Source organism: Orbicella faveolata, unplaced genomic scaffold (assembly GCF_042242905.1).
Source record: "Orbicella faveolata isolate gen_17 unplaced genomic scaffold, um_ofav_v1 contig_2, whole genome shotgun sequence".
NCBI lineage: Eukaryota > Metazoa > Cnidaria > Anthozoa > Scleractinia > Merulinidae > Orbicella > Orbicella faveolata.
The window spans coordinates 28,441,787-28,461,316 of NW_028301547.1; the positions used below are offsets into that span (position 1 = coordinate 28,441,787).

The 19,530-nt window shown below is 38.5% G+C and overlaps 2 protein-coding genes and 2 pseudogenes across 3 annotated transcripts; 1 reads left to right on the plus strand and 3 right to left on the minus strand.

Annotated features, from left to right (window-relative positions):
• Positions 1-420: 420 nt before the first annotated feature.
• LOC149112702 (adenosine receptor A3-like) lies at positions 421-2,153 on the minus strand. Its single transcript, XM_089290640.1, has one exon. The coding sequence runs from the start codon at positions 2,134-2,136 to the stop codon at positions 1,165-1,167; it is 972 nt and encodes a 323-aa protein (XP_089146766.1). The 5' UTR covers positions 2,137-2,153; the 3' UTR covers positions 421-1,164.
• A 347-nt stretch (positions 2,154-2,500) lies between these two features.
• Positions 2,501-17,092, minus strand: LOC110053999 (uncharacterized). 2 transcript variants are annotated; one of them, XM_020760329.2, is made up of 8 exons: positions 16,465-17,092; positions 12,720-13,042; positions 10,985-11,079; positions 10,727-10,880; positions 9,993-10,056; positions 5,451-5,719; positions 4,741-4,915; positions 2,501-4,085 (listed from the first exon to the last, which is right to left on the minus strand). In XM_020760329.2, exons 1-8 carry the CDS (start codon positions 16,667-16,669, stop codon positions 3,766-3,768), a joined length of 1,605 nt encoding a protein of 534 aa, XP_020615988.2. In that variant the 5' UTR covers positions 16,670-17,092; the 3' UTR covers positions 2,501-3,765. The 2 variants fall into 2 exon arrangements, with proteins under 2 accessions (XP_020615988.2, XP_020615987.2); XM_020760328.2 differs by having other exon boundaries at positions 2,501-4,082; positions 16,465-17,091.
• On the minus strand, positions 5,961-8,496 carry LOC149112703 (uncharacterized; annotated as a pseudogene).
• LOC149112704 (uncharacterized) lies at positions 8,452-9,442 on the plus strand (annotated as a pseudogene).
• Positions 17,093-19,530: the final 2,438 nt, after the last annotated feature.

The window sequence follows — 19,530 nt, forward strand, 5'->3', positions numbered from 1 at the left end:
TGTGAAAAAAAAAAAACTCTGGCGTCTCCCACTGGTGCTTCCAAGGGCGCAAACCATTTTTTTTCTTTTATTCGATTTATACTCGCCCAAATATTAACCGTATGCGATCTGAATTTTCCATAGAGTTAAATGCATAGCATAGCATCAGTCAGAGGTATGCGATAAAATGCATCCGCGATCAAGGCTAACATTTGCAAAACTACAAAACTGTCGTACGGCACGAAACGTATTTAAAGATTAGCGGCCATATTATTAGGAGACTCTTTACTGTGACATTTAATAATAAAGTCACCTTTTCTCGTAACCACAGCTTAAGCTTACAAAATCGATGTAACTAACAATTATTGTTTGAAATCGAGGTAGATATGCTGCCGCTATTCACCGAGATTGAAAAGAATACTTCAATGGGAACCCTTGCTGTCAGGCGTTAAAATACTTTTTCTTTATTCAACCTTTCAAATTATTAATTCCAGGAGCCATCGGGGGCTCCTGTTAATTCGCATGCTTAAACCTAACATCTGTTTTGTTGAGGTTTTGTGAGGTTTCTTTAGACTGAACTTGTTACAGATGTAAGCAGTATTAAGCAATGTTTTGTTCCTGTAAAAAAAAAAAAAACATCTGTTTTGTTCCACGACAATTATCTTTCCTGACTTTTGTCAAAGCTAGTTTAATTTACAAACTAATTGGTATGTTTCTTTGGAGAAAATGTTTTCTTTAAGTTTCGATAGGTCACGTTCCTGGTTCAGTATTTCTCCATTACCAAATAAATGTTGAAGAAAATCGTGCAACACTGCCGTTTCCTTCAAGATGTTTGGGAACTATCTCTGAAAAAAACTTAAAGAAAATGGAAAAATTCGTACTTTACTTATTAATTATGAACGAGACTTTCAGCTTACGCATTTCAAATGATGATGTCAGGTTGATTATTTCTTTTTACAATAAACATTTCACCTCGCTATTGGTTTTAAACGTTTTCAATTTCTTCATTTTTTACCGCTCGAAAATCCAAATCATCAAACGTAAAACAGACGTAAGAGGCTTTTAATATCAGGAGTTTCAAATTACGGTCACAATCGTGGGTTTTTGTCCTTTTTCATTGTATTGAGAAATTTCGCGCCAAACGTTGCAAAGGCATTTTTGTTATTTCTCAGGTGAAATTATAAATTAACGCTGCAAATTCGCGCCAAAATTAAGGAGTAATTTGTTACCCATGATATTGGCAAATATATTTCGCAGCAAGGTTATGACTGCACGACGAAACTGCCTCATTTTCAGACAGTAAATCACAGGATTCAAAGACGAATTTAGAAATACCATGGTTAGAGTGCAAATTAGTAAAACTTGTCTCACAGTCCTTGAAGCAGAGAACACTAGGACACCATAACTGCAGATCTGTGGCAAGTAGCAAACCAAAAACACAAAATACACGTAGCAAGTACCGACTGCAGTTTTTTTAAGGCTCGCAGCATTTGTCATTTCGCCATTTATTGCTCTGTGGTGTGGTTCTTGCAGTTGAAAAACCTGTATTTGATTTGTTAGACGTCGTACGGCCATGAAAATCTTGAAATTAAGCACTGTTGTAGTTAGAAGACAAGCAAAATCAATAATGGAAAAAGTCATGTAGGAAACAATTGTCGGGATGGACAAGGCGATGAACGAAAAAAATGCACTCAACACCCATATTGAGATTACTACAGCAACAACACGCTTGTGAGTCACCAGTTCCTGATATCTGAGATGAAGATGAATAGACAAGAATCTGTCGACGCTTAGAGCCATAACACCAAAGAGCGACGCGAAAGAAAATAAAGTTACGGAGTAGGTAAATGCCTGGTAGAGGTTCACGTTGCGGTCGTAGTCTTGTATCCTCCTGACCATCAATGCGATGTACAAAGGTTGAACCAGTAAACCAACACCAAGGTCAGAAACAGCAAGGCTCAGGAGAAGTATTTTTAACGGATTCGGCAATGATGAAGATTTCCTTATAGCGTGGATCGTTATAATATTCAACATGATGGTGGTATACGATAAAAAGGTGTTCAAAACGACGTTGATTATGTACAATGAATATAACTCGTGGACCTCAGAAATTGATCTCTCGGTTTCTTTTGATGACTCATCAAATGGATCTGCCATTTTTGTGTGCTTTCAAAGGAGCTGTTATCGATGAAGCATATGCTACACAAGTTTGATCATGAACGACGCAAGAGTGGATCAAAAGGGTTTGAATAACTCAGTGATGAGAAAACATCAGATGGTACAACTTTGTCGTTTGTCAATTTTGTCTTCCAAATTTGCATAAACAATAAGTACAACAGACTGACGAAGTATCAAAATTCAGTGCAGTAATAAAACTAGTCTTGGTCAAATTTACAAATTCACAATCGTCACTTTCCTTGACTCAACATTCTTAGTGCACGAGGGTGGTTTTTACCTTAAACAGTAAAACTGAAGTTCTCCTCTCAAGTCTTGCTTCATTGTTCTTTGAAAAAAAAAGCGCTTTACGGATCTGTTCTTATATTTACACTTCTATACTCAGCTCTCTTAGTTACATGCTATCAGATTTTAATAATACCCTGGTAACATGGAAAAATGTTTGCTTTATAATTATACTTAAATGACTTGTTGAAGTGCCTAAAACCAGGTGTCTCATCTGAAAATGAACTGACTTAATTTTTTTCAGTCTGTGTAGCTAGCGGATTTCTCGCGCGCGATTGCGGAGCGAGGTTGCGAGTGGAAACCATTTTTCTCGCTACAGGACCGCCATTGTAATTTAAAACAAGATACTTGCGCACGAAATCCTGTTAGCTATACGTAGGCTAAGCTATAGACACTGAAGTTTCTATGAGAGAAATTATTATTTTCCGAAACTCCCAAGCAAATACTTGAAAAAATTATGTTAACATTACAAAGATAACTTTCTGAATATTTCACAGGCTGCTGGAGGAACTAAAATTCGATTTCGCGAACTTATACTCCTGCTACCGTTCAATGCCAAGTTGAAACTGGCGAGAGAGAAGTACTTGACGTCACCACCATAGGAATCTATTGTTAAAAATCTTTATCTCTGTGCATTATAGTGTATAAAGACCTCTTTAAACCTTTTTCTTTATGCACAAAAAAAAAAAAAAATAAGAAAAGCGTATTTTTAAAATTGTGCGCTGCAAAATTCTCTTAGCAACTCCATCTTTGAGCAGGTTATGCAGACTGTATAAACTATTATTTCCAGTCTTGAAACCAAGACGTGGGTGTCAGACATTTAAGCGACTGTCCTATTATTGATGACAAATTTCGTCATAAAATTGTCCAAGTAGCTCTATGTAATATGGTCGAATTATTCTCGCTTTTTGGTTGGTTCTTACTTAAGATCAATCGGAGGACAGACACGTAAATGACGTCAACAGCATTTGCGAACTTTTAACACCTACACACTCTGTAGGACTGTTTCAAACTAAACTCGTTTCGACGAATCCCTAAGGGATGTGACCCTCCATTGATCATGCGGTTGTTATTTTGTCTTAAATAGTGTTTATTTTGATAGTGTTTACTATCTTCAATCCTTTAAAAAAAAATCCTTAAAAATAGGATTATGAATTACATTAAGCCTTAGCCATGCTAACAGTCATTTCATGAAGATTAATGGTGTTCATATCTAGCTAATTTTTCTCGAGGATGCGTGTTCGTTCATCTTGAGGAAGTAACACCCTCATCTTAAGCCAAGCGACAATTCCTAGAAAAGTTGTGCCTACGGATATTTCAACCTCTTCAACATTGTTCCAATCCATCGACTTGGCTCTTCTTTTTTGATTTTCTCGTTAGGTTTTGAACATTATAAGGCAGCTCGGAGCCAATCTTTCTGATGGAAGAAACCCCAGGGATGGAACTAAGCTGACTTCCGATGATAGAGAATCCGTCAAACGGGCTAATCACTGTCTGCATGCTTTGTAGTCTCTGCTTGCCTTCCTCCTTCATGATGTTCTCCACTTTAGCTCTGCACTCCTCACATAAATCTTCCACTTCATTTCTCAAAAGGATTGCCTTTTCTGAATCTTTGTTTCTGTCATCTTCTTCCATTTCAAAATCTTCTTCGTATCAAAAAAGAATATCCAAGAAAAGAGAATGTTATATTTTTTGAGACATCGTGCGGTTTTCCAATTAAAAACGGGGGAGGTGGAATACTACCCGAATTATTCCGAAGATTGCAGAAGATTGCCGAAGATCGCCGAAGATCATTCCAAAAATTTCCGAAGATTTTCCAACAATATGGGAAGTTTGGTGAATAGTGGGTATTTTAGAACATATTTTGGAGATCAAAGGCACTTAAGCCTGCCAAAGTAAACAATTAATGCATGGATCTTAAATAGCCAATTTATCAAGCTATCATGTGATCATTCTCGTGCAATTTGGTATAAATAAGCACTGTTAGTTAGCCTTGGAAAAATTTACTAGCGCTTATCTATTCAAAATTGCACTCGAAATCGTGTGATTGCATAAATCCCACACTTGTGATCAGGCGAGTTAATTTTTTCTACAAGAGGAAAAGGGTTCTTTGTATGGCATTTCACTCTAAATGTCACAATGTCTGTAATAGCCATACACTACAGAGTAACGACAGCTTTTTCAAATAGAAAGTTCTTTGCCAACATTGTCTAGAGCCGACTTGAACATGGTCGACCTCACTTTCATCGACAGAAAAGGAAACCTGGAACGTTAACAGACGTTGAACTTTAAAGCACTCACCATTGACTTTATTGAGACGTTCCATCTTAGGTTTGTAGAAAAAATATTCCCATATAAGGCCACCGCCCACAAGAACGGCAAACAAAGCGAGAAGAATGATGAGGAAGTCATAATCATCGAATAAGCTTGTACTCTCTCGCTTGTTTTCCACCACGGACACCGAATTAGACAAAATCTACAAAAAAGAAACCAGATTACCAGTGGGACCAGGTTATGATCTCTTGTAACCATTAATACATGAACACTTGATAGACGCCTCTGGAAAGCTAAAGAATAATTTAAATTTCATTTAAATTAATCCTGGTGACGGTTTTTAGAACCATTTCCTTGGTAATTGAATAAACTTCCATTTATCGTTTGTTCGTGTTTTGATGACGCTTTTTCTATGAAAACAAAAAAGAACTTAATTTTCCTTAACGTAAAATAACTGAAAGGAGGTTTTTTGTGTTCTGTTGCAAGCATTGTGCAACAGAGACATTTGCGAGTTATGGGAAGCACGAGGTCAGTATTGTGAAGCACTTAGTTAACTTGGATTATTCTTCTTGTCTGACAGTGTAAGGAAAGATGTAAAAATAAATTTCAAGTTCCGGTCGTTTGTTCTGCCTTTAGTTAACGTAACATACTAAGCGCAAGTAGTTGCTGCAACGGCTATTAATTGAATGAGTTACAGGGATTTTTGTCCCTGTGTTTCGAAGTTTGGCTCGGCTCACCTCTAATGCTCTCAGCTCAAACCCTTCACTATGCGCCAGGTCCTCAGCGCACTTATTTACCATCTCACAAATCTGAGTTGCGTTTTGAGGAGGTCTGACGCTCATGCCAACGAAGTACTCATAGTCTACAAGTCGGCCGATCTCCAGCGACTTATCTTTAAGCGTTTCAAGTGATGCAACAGCCACGTGTCTGTCCAACAGCAATCCGTTAACAACTGGATTCTTTGTTCTAGACAGCGCATCAATCATATCATCGATGTCATTAAATGCTAATGAGAGAAACAGCACAATAAGCCATTTTGAGTTACCTTGTGACTCTGTTTCAAAACGAGCCTTCGTGCAAAACCTTTCATGTGAAAATTAGTTTGTTACGTTTTGCATGAAAATGAACCTGTAGGCCTAGGAACACATTTTCATATGAAAGGTTTAGCACGAAGAATCGTTTTGACACAGAGACAAAAAGCCACTCGGAAATGGCCTCTTAGTTTTAAGTCATTTGTTGTGTCTTTTTGGCGTGTTGGGAAATCAATAAATCTTAGATGAAATCTAAGATGGTAGCTCTTTGTATATTATGACATCATCATCTCAGATTGCTTACCCAAAGGAAATTAAATTCAGTTCTTTGGACGTACTATGTAGCAGTTTCATCTTCATTACTTGAATATTTCAGTAAAATTAAGTTGCCGGGGATGAGGATTTTGTCCTTCTCCCCTCAACCGGGATAGACCACAAAAATTCTCTTGGGCATTTTGTGTTGTTTACAGTTAAGGTCATTCCCCAGTATTGCATTGCGCATCCTTACCGCGCATAATTTATGGCGTCATTAACGCTCGTTCGTGCACGCGCACATTAAAAACATGGCTGATTTGCCTTGATATTGAGTTCTGTCAGCTGAAAAATGGCTATAGCTCACCAACGAGCTCAGGCACCCCAAATTTTTTTCCAGTCATTTTAATCAACTAATCATTAGCTTTGCGTGAGAAAAGACTGATCTGATTTCTATTGTTGAAAATTGAAGATATACAGGCAAAAACTAACGATAGACAAATCCGACGTTTCGGCGACATCTTGGCGCCATTGTCAAGAGAAACTAATTAAATATGCGATTTCAAGAGTAACTAAGAGTTCAGAGTTACTAATTTGCATAAGTTAGACAAAGACCTTAGCGCGAACTGAGTCTGATTGTACATTTTAACACGGTCGTAATTGTTTAATGAGTAACATCTCATTGATGAGACAATCAAACTTGTGGCATTTTTTCAACACGCTAAAACAATTGCGAAGGTCATCCGGAATCCTGCCTGCTTGTCTATTATCATAGTGATTGCGTATTGACGAGGTCTTGCTTCTATGTCCATCAACGCGTACGAACAGATGGCCACGGGTGTAACCGACATAACCAGCATCGCACTGGTCACACTTGAAGTTATACACAAAGCATTGTAGATCAATGAGCTGAGGCTTAGGTTCGCTTGTCGGGAACTCCTGGGCAATCTTGCGGCTCGTAAACACCGGTTGAACACTAGTCTGCAGCTTCACACTGAGATCTTTTAACTGTGTCTTCACGATATTAGCAGACTCCTGGTCTTTAAAGGGTATGACAACCCGAGTAGTGTTTTCTGTGGTAGATCTGGACCGTAATGAGGGCTGGTCAGCGACCTTTAAATTTAGGAAGGTTTTATCAGTGGAGTCAACAAGGTGCTTGGGATATTTCAGTTTAGAGAAAACAGACTTCAGTCGTTCGCACTCCTCAGTGAAGTAGGACCATGACGAAGACAGGTGATGTGCGCGATCGAGCATAGTTGTCAATAGGCCGCGCCTGTACCTATTATCGACATGACTGTGGTAATGGAGGAGCAGGCCACTGTTTGTTGGCTTCAAGAACACTTAAGTTTCAATACGGGGCGCTCTGTTTAGGAGTTGAGTACCGAGAAAGGGAAGCATTCCATCGTTTTCGACCTCCATAGTGAACTTGATGGTGGGGTGAGCGTAGTTGAGGGTGTTGACAAAGTCCCTAGCTGTAGACAAATCGGGCATCACAGTAAGTGTGTCGTCAACAAATCGACGATAGTAAGTTACCAGCTTACCCTCAACATCTAATTTCTCTTCAATAGACGACATGAATACGTTGGCTAGCAAGGGCCCAAGGGGGGACCCCATCGCTACTCCGTCGATCTGTTCATACAAGGATCCATTAAATTGGAAAAGCTACCCCTTGGTGGCCACACCCAAAAGATCAATAAGATCCTGCTTTGAAATGTTCATATCATACTCGGAATTAAACCAGTTGTTTCTAAAGGCTCTGTCTGCAAGAATCGTAATGATTTCATCCAAAGGTACATTCGTGAGCAAAGAGGACACATCATAGGACACCAGCAAGTCACCAGGTGTTATGTTGAGGTCTCGCGGTAGTTCGTTCACAAAATCGAAAATGTCCGTGACTGTGTACTGATTTAACGACAACGGTTTGAGCTTGTTGTCCAACCATTTCGCCAGAGCATAATTATACGTATTAGTCGCTGATAGGATTGGTCGCATGGCTAATTTCTCCTTGTGTGTTTTCGGTAACCCGTACAGGTGTGCCAGTCTAGAACCGGTCGGACGAAGAGACTGGGCCACAGCGTGGGGGAGGATCCTTGTGATGATAGATTGTACAAGAGCCTCCTTTGCTTAAAGCGGATGATAGTGCTTGGGTGGTCTGCCTCGGGTTTTTTTTCGTTCAGAAGGAATGGGACGAAATTTGCTGGTGTCATTGACAGAAGCTTCGGATAGTGGATGTATATATTCCGACTTATCCATTACAACGACACCTGAGCCTTTGTCCGGTTTTGTTATGACGATATCATCACGGCGCTTTAGTTGTTTAATGGCTGTCAAAAGCTGTTTAGGAAGACTCGGACCTTTACGGTTGATGTAATTGAGAGCTATAGATTTTAATGTTGCGGCAGCCAGTTCCTTAGAGTTGGGCATTGCAAATCGGGAATTACAGTTCCTCACTGTGATGCCCGATTTGTCTGCAGCTAGGGACTTTGTCAACACCCTCAACTACGCTCACCCCACCATCAAGTTCACTATGGAGGTCGAAAACGATGGAATGCTTCCCTTTCTCGGTACTCAACTCCTAAACAGAGCGCCCCGTATTGAAACTTAAGTGTTCTTGAAGCCAACAAACAGTGGCCTGCTCCTCCATTACCACAGTCATGTCGATAATAGGTACAGGCGCGGCCTATTGACAACTATGCTCGATCGCGCACATCACCTGTCTTCGTCATGGTCCTACTTCACTGAGGAGTGCGAACGACTGAAGTCTGTTTTCTCTAAACTGAAATATCCCAAGCACCTTGTTGACTCCACTGATAAAACCTTCCTAAATTTAAAGGTCGCTGACCAGCCCTCATTACGGTCCAGATCTACCACAGAAAACACTACTCGGGTTGTCATACCCTTTAAAGACCAGGAGTCTGCTAATATCGTGAAGACACAGTTAAAAGATCTCAGTGTGAAGCTGCAGACTAGTGTTCAACCGGTGTTTACGAGCCGCAAGATTGCCCAGGAGTTCCCGACAAGCGAACCTAAGCCTCAGCTCATTGATCTACAATGCTTTGTGTATAACTTCAAGTGTGACCAGTGCGATGCTGGTTATGTCGGTTACACCCGTGGCCATCTGTTCGTACGCGTTGATGGACATAGAAGCAAGACCTCGTCAATACGCAGTCACTATGATAATAGACAAGCAGGCAGGATTGCGGATGACCTTCGCAATTGTTTTAGCGTGTTGAAAAAATGCCACAACAAGTTTGATTGTCTCATTAATGAGATGTTACTCATTAAACAATTACGACCGTGTTAAAATGTACAATCAGACTCAGTTCGCGCTAAGGTCTTTGTCTAACTTATGCAAATTAGTAACTCTGAACTCTTAGTTACTCTTGAAATCGCATATTTAATTAGTTTCTCTTGACAATGGCGCCAAGATGTCGCCGAAACGTCAGATTTGTCTATCGTTAGTTTTTGCTTGTATATGTTTATCTAAATCATTGTTGATTAGAAAATTGAATAAATAAGGAAAATAGCAGCTGCACTGTAGTCTTTTGTATTTCGCAGTTTGATAGCCGTGGCAAGCAATTTGGTTCCAATATCATAACAAGGATTCAGCTGTCTGTCAAAATCAAACTTAAAAAGTTTATTTGTGTCCGACACAAGTATTGACTGTAGTTTGAGGCGTGTTTTCATGAGGCTAGGCTCACAAAGAGTTTACAATAACTTGGAATGCGTTCTTGTAATAAGCATTAAATAACGCTAAAATGGGACCTTTTCAATGCCTCACTGCTCCTTAACAAGCATGGGCACGCCCCTTTTTTATTTTATAATTAAAGCTCTCATATGATAAGTAATCATTGGACAAAGTTTGAACAAAAATCTATGTGCAGTTTTATTTCAGGGAAATTACCTTAAAATCCATACTTGCATCCGACGTGCCCTCTGTACATGTTGCCGTATTTTGAACACTATACTACAAAAACAAGTTTTTAAAAACCTTACCCATGTACTTTGCGCCCTCCGTCACAGCTGCTTGCTGTGCCAAACTCCCATTCAATACTGCAACCTTAAAAAATTGGCAGAAAACAAATAGATTCTTTATCATAGATAATAAAACCGTTTTTTATGCGCTCTATCAATTAAGTTTTTTGCAGAATTGCACAACCCTATCGGTATAGTCTTTCAAAGAGTTTTCACTGCTTTGGAAATGATATTTATTAGCTGCTCAATAATGGCTTCTAACAGATAGATCCGCTTTGCATAGTTAATAGAGGGAAATGGTTAAGAAACCTGAAAAGGTCTTTGTTGTATGTTTTTGTTGGCTATTGTGGGAGTTAACCCTACACAAAACCTGACAAACTACAAAAGGTGGTACAATTATGTAATATACTGCTGATAGTCTATGAACATCAAACAAAAGATGTGCAGGGTCAAGGACCTTCCAACATAAATCTTAGACTGTACCTGTTTGTTTGCTTCTTTGCTGTTTACCAGTCTTCTTAACCATTTCTCTCTTTTAACTATGACCTTTGCAAATACTTAATGACGGATCGGAAATGAAACTGACTGTAGTAATGGCCGATCTTTACTGTAGAGTTGTTTCATTTTCTCCAGACAACAATTTCAAGTTCCAGGTGACCGTAAAGCCGGCCGGCCATTTGTGCATTTTCTGCAAAGTATTACCGTCGCAGAAAAAAACTGACTTGGGCTTTCAATTGAATAAAAAGTGAACCCACCTTTTTGCCAAAGAGATTTAAATCTTTTTGAATCTCATGATTCAAGGAGCTTGTGAAGTTGGCTGTGAGAACTGAAAACGCCACCATTCCCAATAACATCCACAGAATACTGTACAGGCGGGCTGGGATGGACTTTGGAGCTGTGTCTCCATAACTAAAACAGAAACTTGCATGGTTACAACTTACTTCCATAATAGTATTCTTGTTCTTATGAAAATTACAATTGTATGATATAACGTAATAAGGACTTCTACTTACCCGACAGTTGTCATGGTAACGAAAGCCCACCAAAAGCCTTGCCACGTACCGCGGATAAAAGAAGGCGGGAAATCTACGGGATTCTTGTGACGATCCTACATTGAACAAAGGATTACTTTCTGTTAAGGTCAAGTCTGCGTAGGGTTAAGCGACGTCGCTTCTGTAACAGGAAGGGACTGAATAGAGTAGGAGTATTTCTACTCCTGTCTGAAGTAAACCCCAGCATTGCATTCGCTGGCATCCATTACTAAAGGTGAAGCTAGGTGAGTGAAGAGAGGCAATTTAAGGGGTTGACCGTTTTAATTTTGAGGGGGATAGGAGGGTGGTTTTGACATAAGATATGTCTTGCAAGCAAAACAATGCACCAAAACGTTGTCATGCACCCGATCACTGCCAAGAAAAAGCATGTTAGACGGAGAAAAAATGTCATGCTTACATCTCGAGGAAAAACATCTCCCAGTGCATGGAAGGTTTAAAAAAAGTCGTGTCTATAGCAAATCTCTCCCCCCAATAAAGAAAATTAACGCGAGAGAGGAGGCAAAATTTCAAAATGAGGGAAATTAACGTGTCTGCTACACCGAAAAAAAAAAACAGAATTTGTTGAGAACAGGAACGAATTTATTTTAACACTGTAAAGCTGACAGCGAACCCGAACAAAATTCAGTCGAAGTACAGTAAACGATTTACAAATGTGAAAGATTTATGTGAAATGTAAAGTGCGCGAATAAAATTTATTGTTTGGCTGTGTCAAGAATGTCTGGTGTGTGTCACAGATTTGGGCGAAAATAATGGTAATTAACGTCGCGGAAATTAACGCGCAACTTAATTAACAGCGCGGAAATTAACATTACCATAAATTAACGCGACTTAAATTAATGCGAATTTTTTAAATTCGCGTTAATTTCATGAAGCGTTAATTTCCTACAATGAGGTAATTTTTAAATTATTCTTTTTAAATTATTATTATTATTATTATTACTATTATTATTATTATTATTATTACCACGAGATGGCACATATTACATTACAACATAATACAAATCTTACTGACACTAACTATTTTAATACACGTTTAAGCATTTTCAACACAAAAGTTAGCGAAAATAATAAACGAAGTTTCGACAACGTCGGGATGTCATTGTCAAGTAACTATGTAGGTTAGTTTTTGCGTTATAAATAGATACACATGTTTACTTCACAATGACAAACCGACGATATCAAAACGTCGTTTATTACTTTCGTCAATGCTTCTGTTGAGAATATTTTCTAAACCTTAGGTTTGAACGTGTTAATTAAGAGTGATTATTTGGAATCCATAATTGTTTTATATATAAAACTTCGCCTAACTAAAATACTTATAGGCATAGAATTTTTATGAGGCGGGGAAACCACTACAGCCTAGCCATTTGTTTGTGAGTCCACAACATTTTAACCACTGTGATTATACACGTCGTTGTCGATAAGAGTACAGACCACGCGAAACCACTTTCGATTTGTTAAATTCGAATTGCTAGAAACAGCACGACGGCGAGCTCGCTATGTTGCACCTGGGACAGATTGTTCTCCAGGTTCTCATAACGTCAACGTCTTACAGAACTGGAGCCCTATTGTAATATTGAAGTAGTAAACGAGGTGGTTTTTTGGCGGATAGAAATTTAGATTCCCCAGATGAGGCGTAGAGGTGAAAGAAGGGATTAATGATTTGGACTGCAGATATAATAATTATCGCACTTACCAATATCCAAATAAATACCCCGGATATAACCGTTAGAATGAGTGTCAAACCTATGATCTGACCGCCATTAATAAATGACAGCCCAAGCTGGGTCAGCGGCTTCATCTGGTTTCTTTTAGCAACATAGGCTGGTCCTTTGGAGAGATGTACTTTGATCTCACACGGATCGTTCACATTCTTTTTGATCATGACTGGCATGGAAATAGTTACATTTCCAGTGCTGTTGGATATTAGAATTGAAGATTTTGTGAATTTTCTCCGTGCCGATTTGTAGGTAATCCTGTCTGGTTTGATCATTCTACGAAGTAGTTCGTACAGAAGACCTGTGATAAAATTTGAAATACAAAAGTTAGGTTAGGGAGTCTCAGAAAGATTAAAACTGATTTAGAGAATTTGATATGACTTGTCCGAAAAACAAAAGGTCCAAGCCCCCGGGTGCTAGCTTGTCCTAAAATACAGTTTTCCGGTTCTCTTAATTGATTCAACAATAAGTGTATTACAATCCGTTTGCAAAATGCATTTCCCCTCTCTCATACTCATGCCAAATGCTATTTAAAAATTTAACAATTCAATTCAACAGTTCGATAACAGTCAAATTATTAGTGTCATGCATGGGAAGAGGTTACCCTCGGTATTCGAGCCAGGGACTTAAGTATAAAACGCATGACAAAGATAACGATAAAATAAGCTATAATCCTTATAATCAGTTAGATCTTTATAATCGAAAATTTATTAACAATTAGATTATGCACCTGTATTAAGGGCCTGCATTTTCTACAAACGGATAGTCAGCCGGAGGCGCGGCCGAGGTTTTAATCATTCATAGCAGGAAAACGACGGAGAAAAGTTTGATTCTCAAAGCTCACTGTCTAAAGAAGCTTAAAGAAGTGCCAGCCAAAACAGCCAATTTTATGTATTTTTTGGCAAAATGTTATAACAACAAAGTTTTTTCTTTTAAAAGCGGTGTCTGTGCCCAATCGTTTTTCATCAATGAATAGAGAACGATGGGAGAACCAGTCAAATTGGCGCATTTCCAATAGCACATGCTGAGTGCCTACTAAATGATAATACACATGAGATTATGTTAGTTCAGTTGGACGACATGTCAAAGAGAGAGGGCCTTGGGAACGAGGTTACCTGGACTCGTTACCAGTCTCTCGATCAAGGCATTGCAGAGCTAAGATCCTTAAAGACGTGATTTGTATTTAGTTAAGTGACACATTTTACAATTAATGCCAACGATACAAAACGACGTTCCCGTGTTATCTTGACATCATTATCAAATTAGAAATAAAAATAACGGTAAGTTTTGTTTGTATATATACAAACGAGGTGCAAATGGTCTCATTCTTGGTAATGACGCATAGATTGGAAATGTCAAACAAAGACTTTCGCACGATTAGGGTGTGATTGAGTGTTTATTTCCGGTTTTGTTTTACGAGTAAACAGCATCTCAAAGGTAGGACAAGCTAGCTTTTCTTTGCATCTCTTTAGTATTAATTAAACATTTGCTAGCAAGGTCAAAGATATTATCGTTATGTTTTTCTTGTAAATGTTTGCCTACGGAAGACGACTTTTGCTCTTGATGTTTTGATATATATGTCTTTCTATCTTGAGAAAAATCCCAGAAAACTATTGAAATTAGTTTCCCTGGGGCAGTTCATATAATATTATCATGGTATTCCAGGCCGCGCATTTTTTGTTCGAGCAGTAACACATTTTGCAATGAATGTGAACGATAAAAAACGACTTTCCCATGTCATCTTGACATTATCAGCATCAAGTTAGAAATAAAAATAACGGTACGTTTTGTATGCCTATGTACAGGCGAGGTGTAAATAATCTCATTCGAGGGTTAAATAATGACACTGGCGGGGTAGAAATTGGTCATTAAAGATGCCAGTGATGACAAAACACCGAGAAATGTCAAACAAAGACTTTCGCACGAATAGAGTCTGATTGGGTCACAGTTCAGGTTTGTTTTACAAATAAGCAGCATAAATCAAACAATCTAGCTTTCCTCCGATGTTGCTGAAATTTGCGAAATTTTAAGAATATATTAGAATAAACCCGAGGCTGAGATTTTGAAAAGAATAATAATGTGTTAAACATTTGTGAATACAATACAATTATACCTTTTTAACTAAATCGTATAAAAATTCTTCCTTTCTCTAAACGGCAAAACTAGCCACAAAGCATTAAAAACAGCGCTAGCCGTTTATTCGATGCCAATCTCGGCCATTTGTGCAAGAAGTTATGTGCGTCATATCAGGTTTTGATGCTCCAAAATTACTTGAACACCATCCAGACACCAAATACATTCGAAAACAAATATGCCATTCGCTATATAATGTAAGAATATCCACAAGAATATTTTCAGCCTAAAATTGGCAGAAAAATAAGAATGTTTTGGAAACTAATTGAAATTGGTTTTCTTGGAGCAAGTCACATAATTAATGTTATCATAGTCTTCTAGGCGCATTTTTTGTTCGAGCGGAAGTCCTCAGTCATGATTTTAGGACTGTCTTTTGTTATTTGTTTTGTTTTAGCAATTTTTTTAATTTTTTTTATTTATTTATTTTTTTTTTTTTTACCAAATATGCAGCCCAATTGTTTTTAATAGACATTTTGCTTTAATTTTGCATATTCAATTTTGTCCGAGTCACTTATCAGGAAAGACGAGGAAATTGTAAAGCCAAATTTACATCTTGTGTAACTTGTTTACCCTGTGTTTTACAATGCAGTATGTCAACATACATTGTGACCAACAGTGTTAGTTTTGGCTACGGGCCATCACCTGTCGAACGAGCTGCTAAAGCTATGGAAATGATCTTGTATATTTTCAGCATTTATCTTACCTTCATCGGTTTCCGTGGATAAATTTATTTTAAAGGCGGCTTAAAGTAACATGTTTTAGTCTGCCAAATAAAAGTCTGTTATTTCGCAATGAAAAACGAAGATCGCTTTGAAACTAATAGTCGCATTTTGAGAGAATGAATTAATTCAGTGTTGCAGCCAAAACTTTTACAAACAAATTGCTATAAAGTGACAATTTTAATAGCGTTTCTTGAATTAATTCACATTTTAGGGACATTTTAAGAACGTCGAGTTATTAAGGATAGCAGTAAATTTTCTCATTGCAAACCTTATGTTTACAAACACATATTGTGCCTCTTCATGTATAGGTCTCTGAACAATTTTGGCTTGCAAACAATTCTTAACCGACCACTACTGGGAAGTAATATTATTTTGCAAACTATCTAGGAGATATTTGAATAATAGTCTTTGTTTTTTTTCAAATGTTTGCTTTAGTGCTTTGCTTCTATGCAAGCAGGTATCAAATAGGTTTTGAACAGACTCACAGGACCCCTAAAATTTGTAATTACTTCAACTGCGAAAATTAAAACTACAAATCTATCGCTGTTACCAAATAAATTCTACTTACGTTCAAGTCAAAATTAGTGGAACCCAATGCATTATGACAAACAGAATAAGGGATGAATAAATGCGAAAATTAATCGCTTTACTTGCCCGATGACTGAACCGCCTAGGATTCCTGAAATCATTTCCATCGCCAGTAGGATGCGAAAAACGCTGCCGGCTATAGTGGAATGTTTACACGTATGGCAAATATATTCTGTAAACTTGAACGTTTTGGTTCAATCCGTTTAAAGGTACTCGCTGAGGAAAGAACTTGACACTACAAGAACTAGGCTAATGATTAAAATACAAACATATACCAAACCTCCTGTTGGCGGCGGGGGCTTGTCCAGATGTTCGGATGAAGAAGATGTAGAATCGTTCAGGTAAGGCTCTAGTCCCCACCATTCCACCACAAAACTTAACTGGGAGGAAGAAAGCTGGTCGCATCTCGGCGAGTTAAACTGCAAAGTTGCAGTGATTGTCGTTCCCAGAAGAAGCAAAACCAGCTCTCCTATCACGTTGAGCATTGTCAACAGAGGGATAACAAGCTAGACGGTTGTCGCCTCAAATAAAGCTCAAGCGCGCGCAGGAAAAAGTATCCAAATTAAATCATCGCTCTGTACCAGTGACTATCACTTCAGTTCGTAAGTCCATTCCGCACTCAACGATTTATTTTCTCGTTTCGTGGAAAACGTGTAGGCGCTAAGCGTTTCTTGTTGCCATAGGCAAAGAAGGTGAATTGAAACATTAATAACTAACTTGCTGCCCGGCAAAGTGCCTATAGCCGGGTTAAATTATTAATGTGGGACAGATAAAGCTGGTCTCGTTCAAAAGAAACAGGTGTTGACGACCTGACTTTTGAGAAGTATCCTCTTTGTCTCACACCTGAGCTAGGCCCGTAACGATGGGATATCAACAATGACTTCAGCGACGCCTGTTTTGTAAAATTGAGGTGTGACACCATTTGCTAATGAAAATGAAGGGAAGTTTCTGGTCAACGCGAAAGGTCATAAATATGTAATGCTTTAGCAGGTCGGCCGTTTGGTAAAACAAACGAATTGAATGCAACTCTTTGTATGTCTCAGATTTTATTTTGGCGTCGCTCAGCTTTAATGTTCGTTTACATTAATTCTCAGATTTCTTCAGTTTGGTCGTTTCTCAAGTATTCGAGATCACACCCACTAGCGATGAAGACCAAAGCAGTTATTTAATCACTACAAGATCTGGCTATGCGCATTAATTTTGTGAGCGGATTAGAAAGGAAATCCCTAGATTTCACTGATGGGAAAAACCGCAAGTGGTTAAAAACAATTCGAGACCTCGGGGGATCAACATTTCAAGAACATCCACTTCGGCAGCAGATGCCGAGATGTCTATCACAAGAAAATGACAAGCACGTATAATGAACCGCGCTTTTACACTGATTAATCATAACAATTACAATTTCCTCAAACGTGATTGGTGCATAAACTGCTGTAGTTTGCTCTAATTAATCTGCAAAGTTGTAATCGGACAGTGTAATCGGACAGTTGGCTGTAATCGGACAGTTACATAAGCCAATCATTTTAAGTCCTCTCCACTAAATCCACCAATCACAATATTGATTACAATCACTATAATAACCACTGACTGAGACTGACTTTGTAAAATTGTGGAGGTTTAGTCTCTGGTGACTGTTTTGAAATAGACTTGACAGCCATTTTGCGAGCTGTTCTCCATATTTTATAATTATGATATTTAAAATGACAATAAAAAGCTCTTTATCAAATGAAACTTTTACTTTTGTGGGAAATTGTAATTGTTAATGATTAATTGGTAACAGGACATCGTGTCGTCCAATTCAGTCTGTAATCATACTCATGATTAACAAATCGGACTCCCGCTTCGCGGTCGTCCGATTTTGTTAATCACTCGTATGATTACAGACCGAATTGGACTCCACTCAGTCCTATTACCATTATAAATATGAATATGTTATGTAACGTGCGAATGAAATCGACCTGATTATTTCAAGCGGTATACACTTGGAGTTCGTCTAGTTTGGTTGTCGGTTAAACCAACAATAACTTGTCAGCAGCGATGGGCATACAAGGGTGGGTGACTCCAGCAGTATACGGTCGAATTAATTATTTGCAGCGCAGAAAACCGCAGACAGATTTCTGTCTTCTTGTTAAGAAAAGAAAGTTTATACAAGTTACCATGCAAAAATTTTGATAATAATATTATGGGTGACAAACTGTTCCTTAATTTTGGCGCGAAATTTCAGCGTTAATTTAAAATTTTACATGTAAAATTACCAAATTGCCATGGCAACGTTTCGCGCGATATTTCTCGATGCAACAATCGAGTCGAAAACCCACGATTGCGACCGTAATTTGTCACTCCTAACATTAAAAGGTAATCAAATGGCATACTTGTGAAATTAAGAAATAATTCCACTCACGCTTGGGGTTTGAAGTACGGCGTTTGTCAAAAAGCGAGTGAAATTATTTCCTCGCCATAATAACATGTCTATAGCGCCAATAATTATTACCGAGCAAGATGAGTTAATTTGCAGATCGAATAGCCCCTTGCATTGTTCCGGGGGGGGGGCTGGGGTACTCCCTTATATGGGGTAAATAGGTATGTGCGGCCCCAAAGGGTAGGGTTTTTCAGCCGTTTTGGTCGTAAATAGGGTATCGATTTTGGCCATTTTGGTCTTAAATAGGATATGGTTTTAGCACTCTAGTCTTGAATTGAGTATGTTTCTTAGAAAAAGCTACTTTTTCATAATTATCAATAAGACTTTCAACAAAAAATCCCCCTCGTAACTTATGTTTAGGGCAACTGTGCCATCTGCGGCAACGGTCATAAATAGGGTAGCAAAAATCGCAGATTTTGGTCATTAATAGGGTAAGGGCTTTGGGAAGTGGGCCGCACACCCCTACCCCACTTTTGTGGGAGTACCCACCCGGGTGCGTTATTAACTTTCCTCATTTGCATTACATTATAATCCAGCATGTATGTGAGGGAATAGGCCACTTTCGATGACATATCAATATTCTAACATGGCTCCGAGGCTATTGGGTCAAAATTCTAATTTTTTAAGTTTCTTTTGTGTCTCAATTCCCAAAAGAGACTTGGATACAAAGAAAACACCACCAAATATAGAAGTTATAGCCTCGGAGCCTTGTTAGAATTTTGATATATCGAATGTGGCCTATTCCAGGCCATTTTGCACTCCCTGTTCGAAATTCCCTTGCATCCACGTTGGATTATGTCGCGATGGAAATGGTAAAATTAACCGTGAAAAGAACACTTGAAACACACTCTCTGATTCATATTAGTAATTCCTTTCCAGACTGCCGCGTCATAACGTTGCAGAGCAACCACGCCTTCATTCGTTACC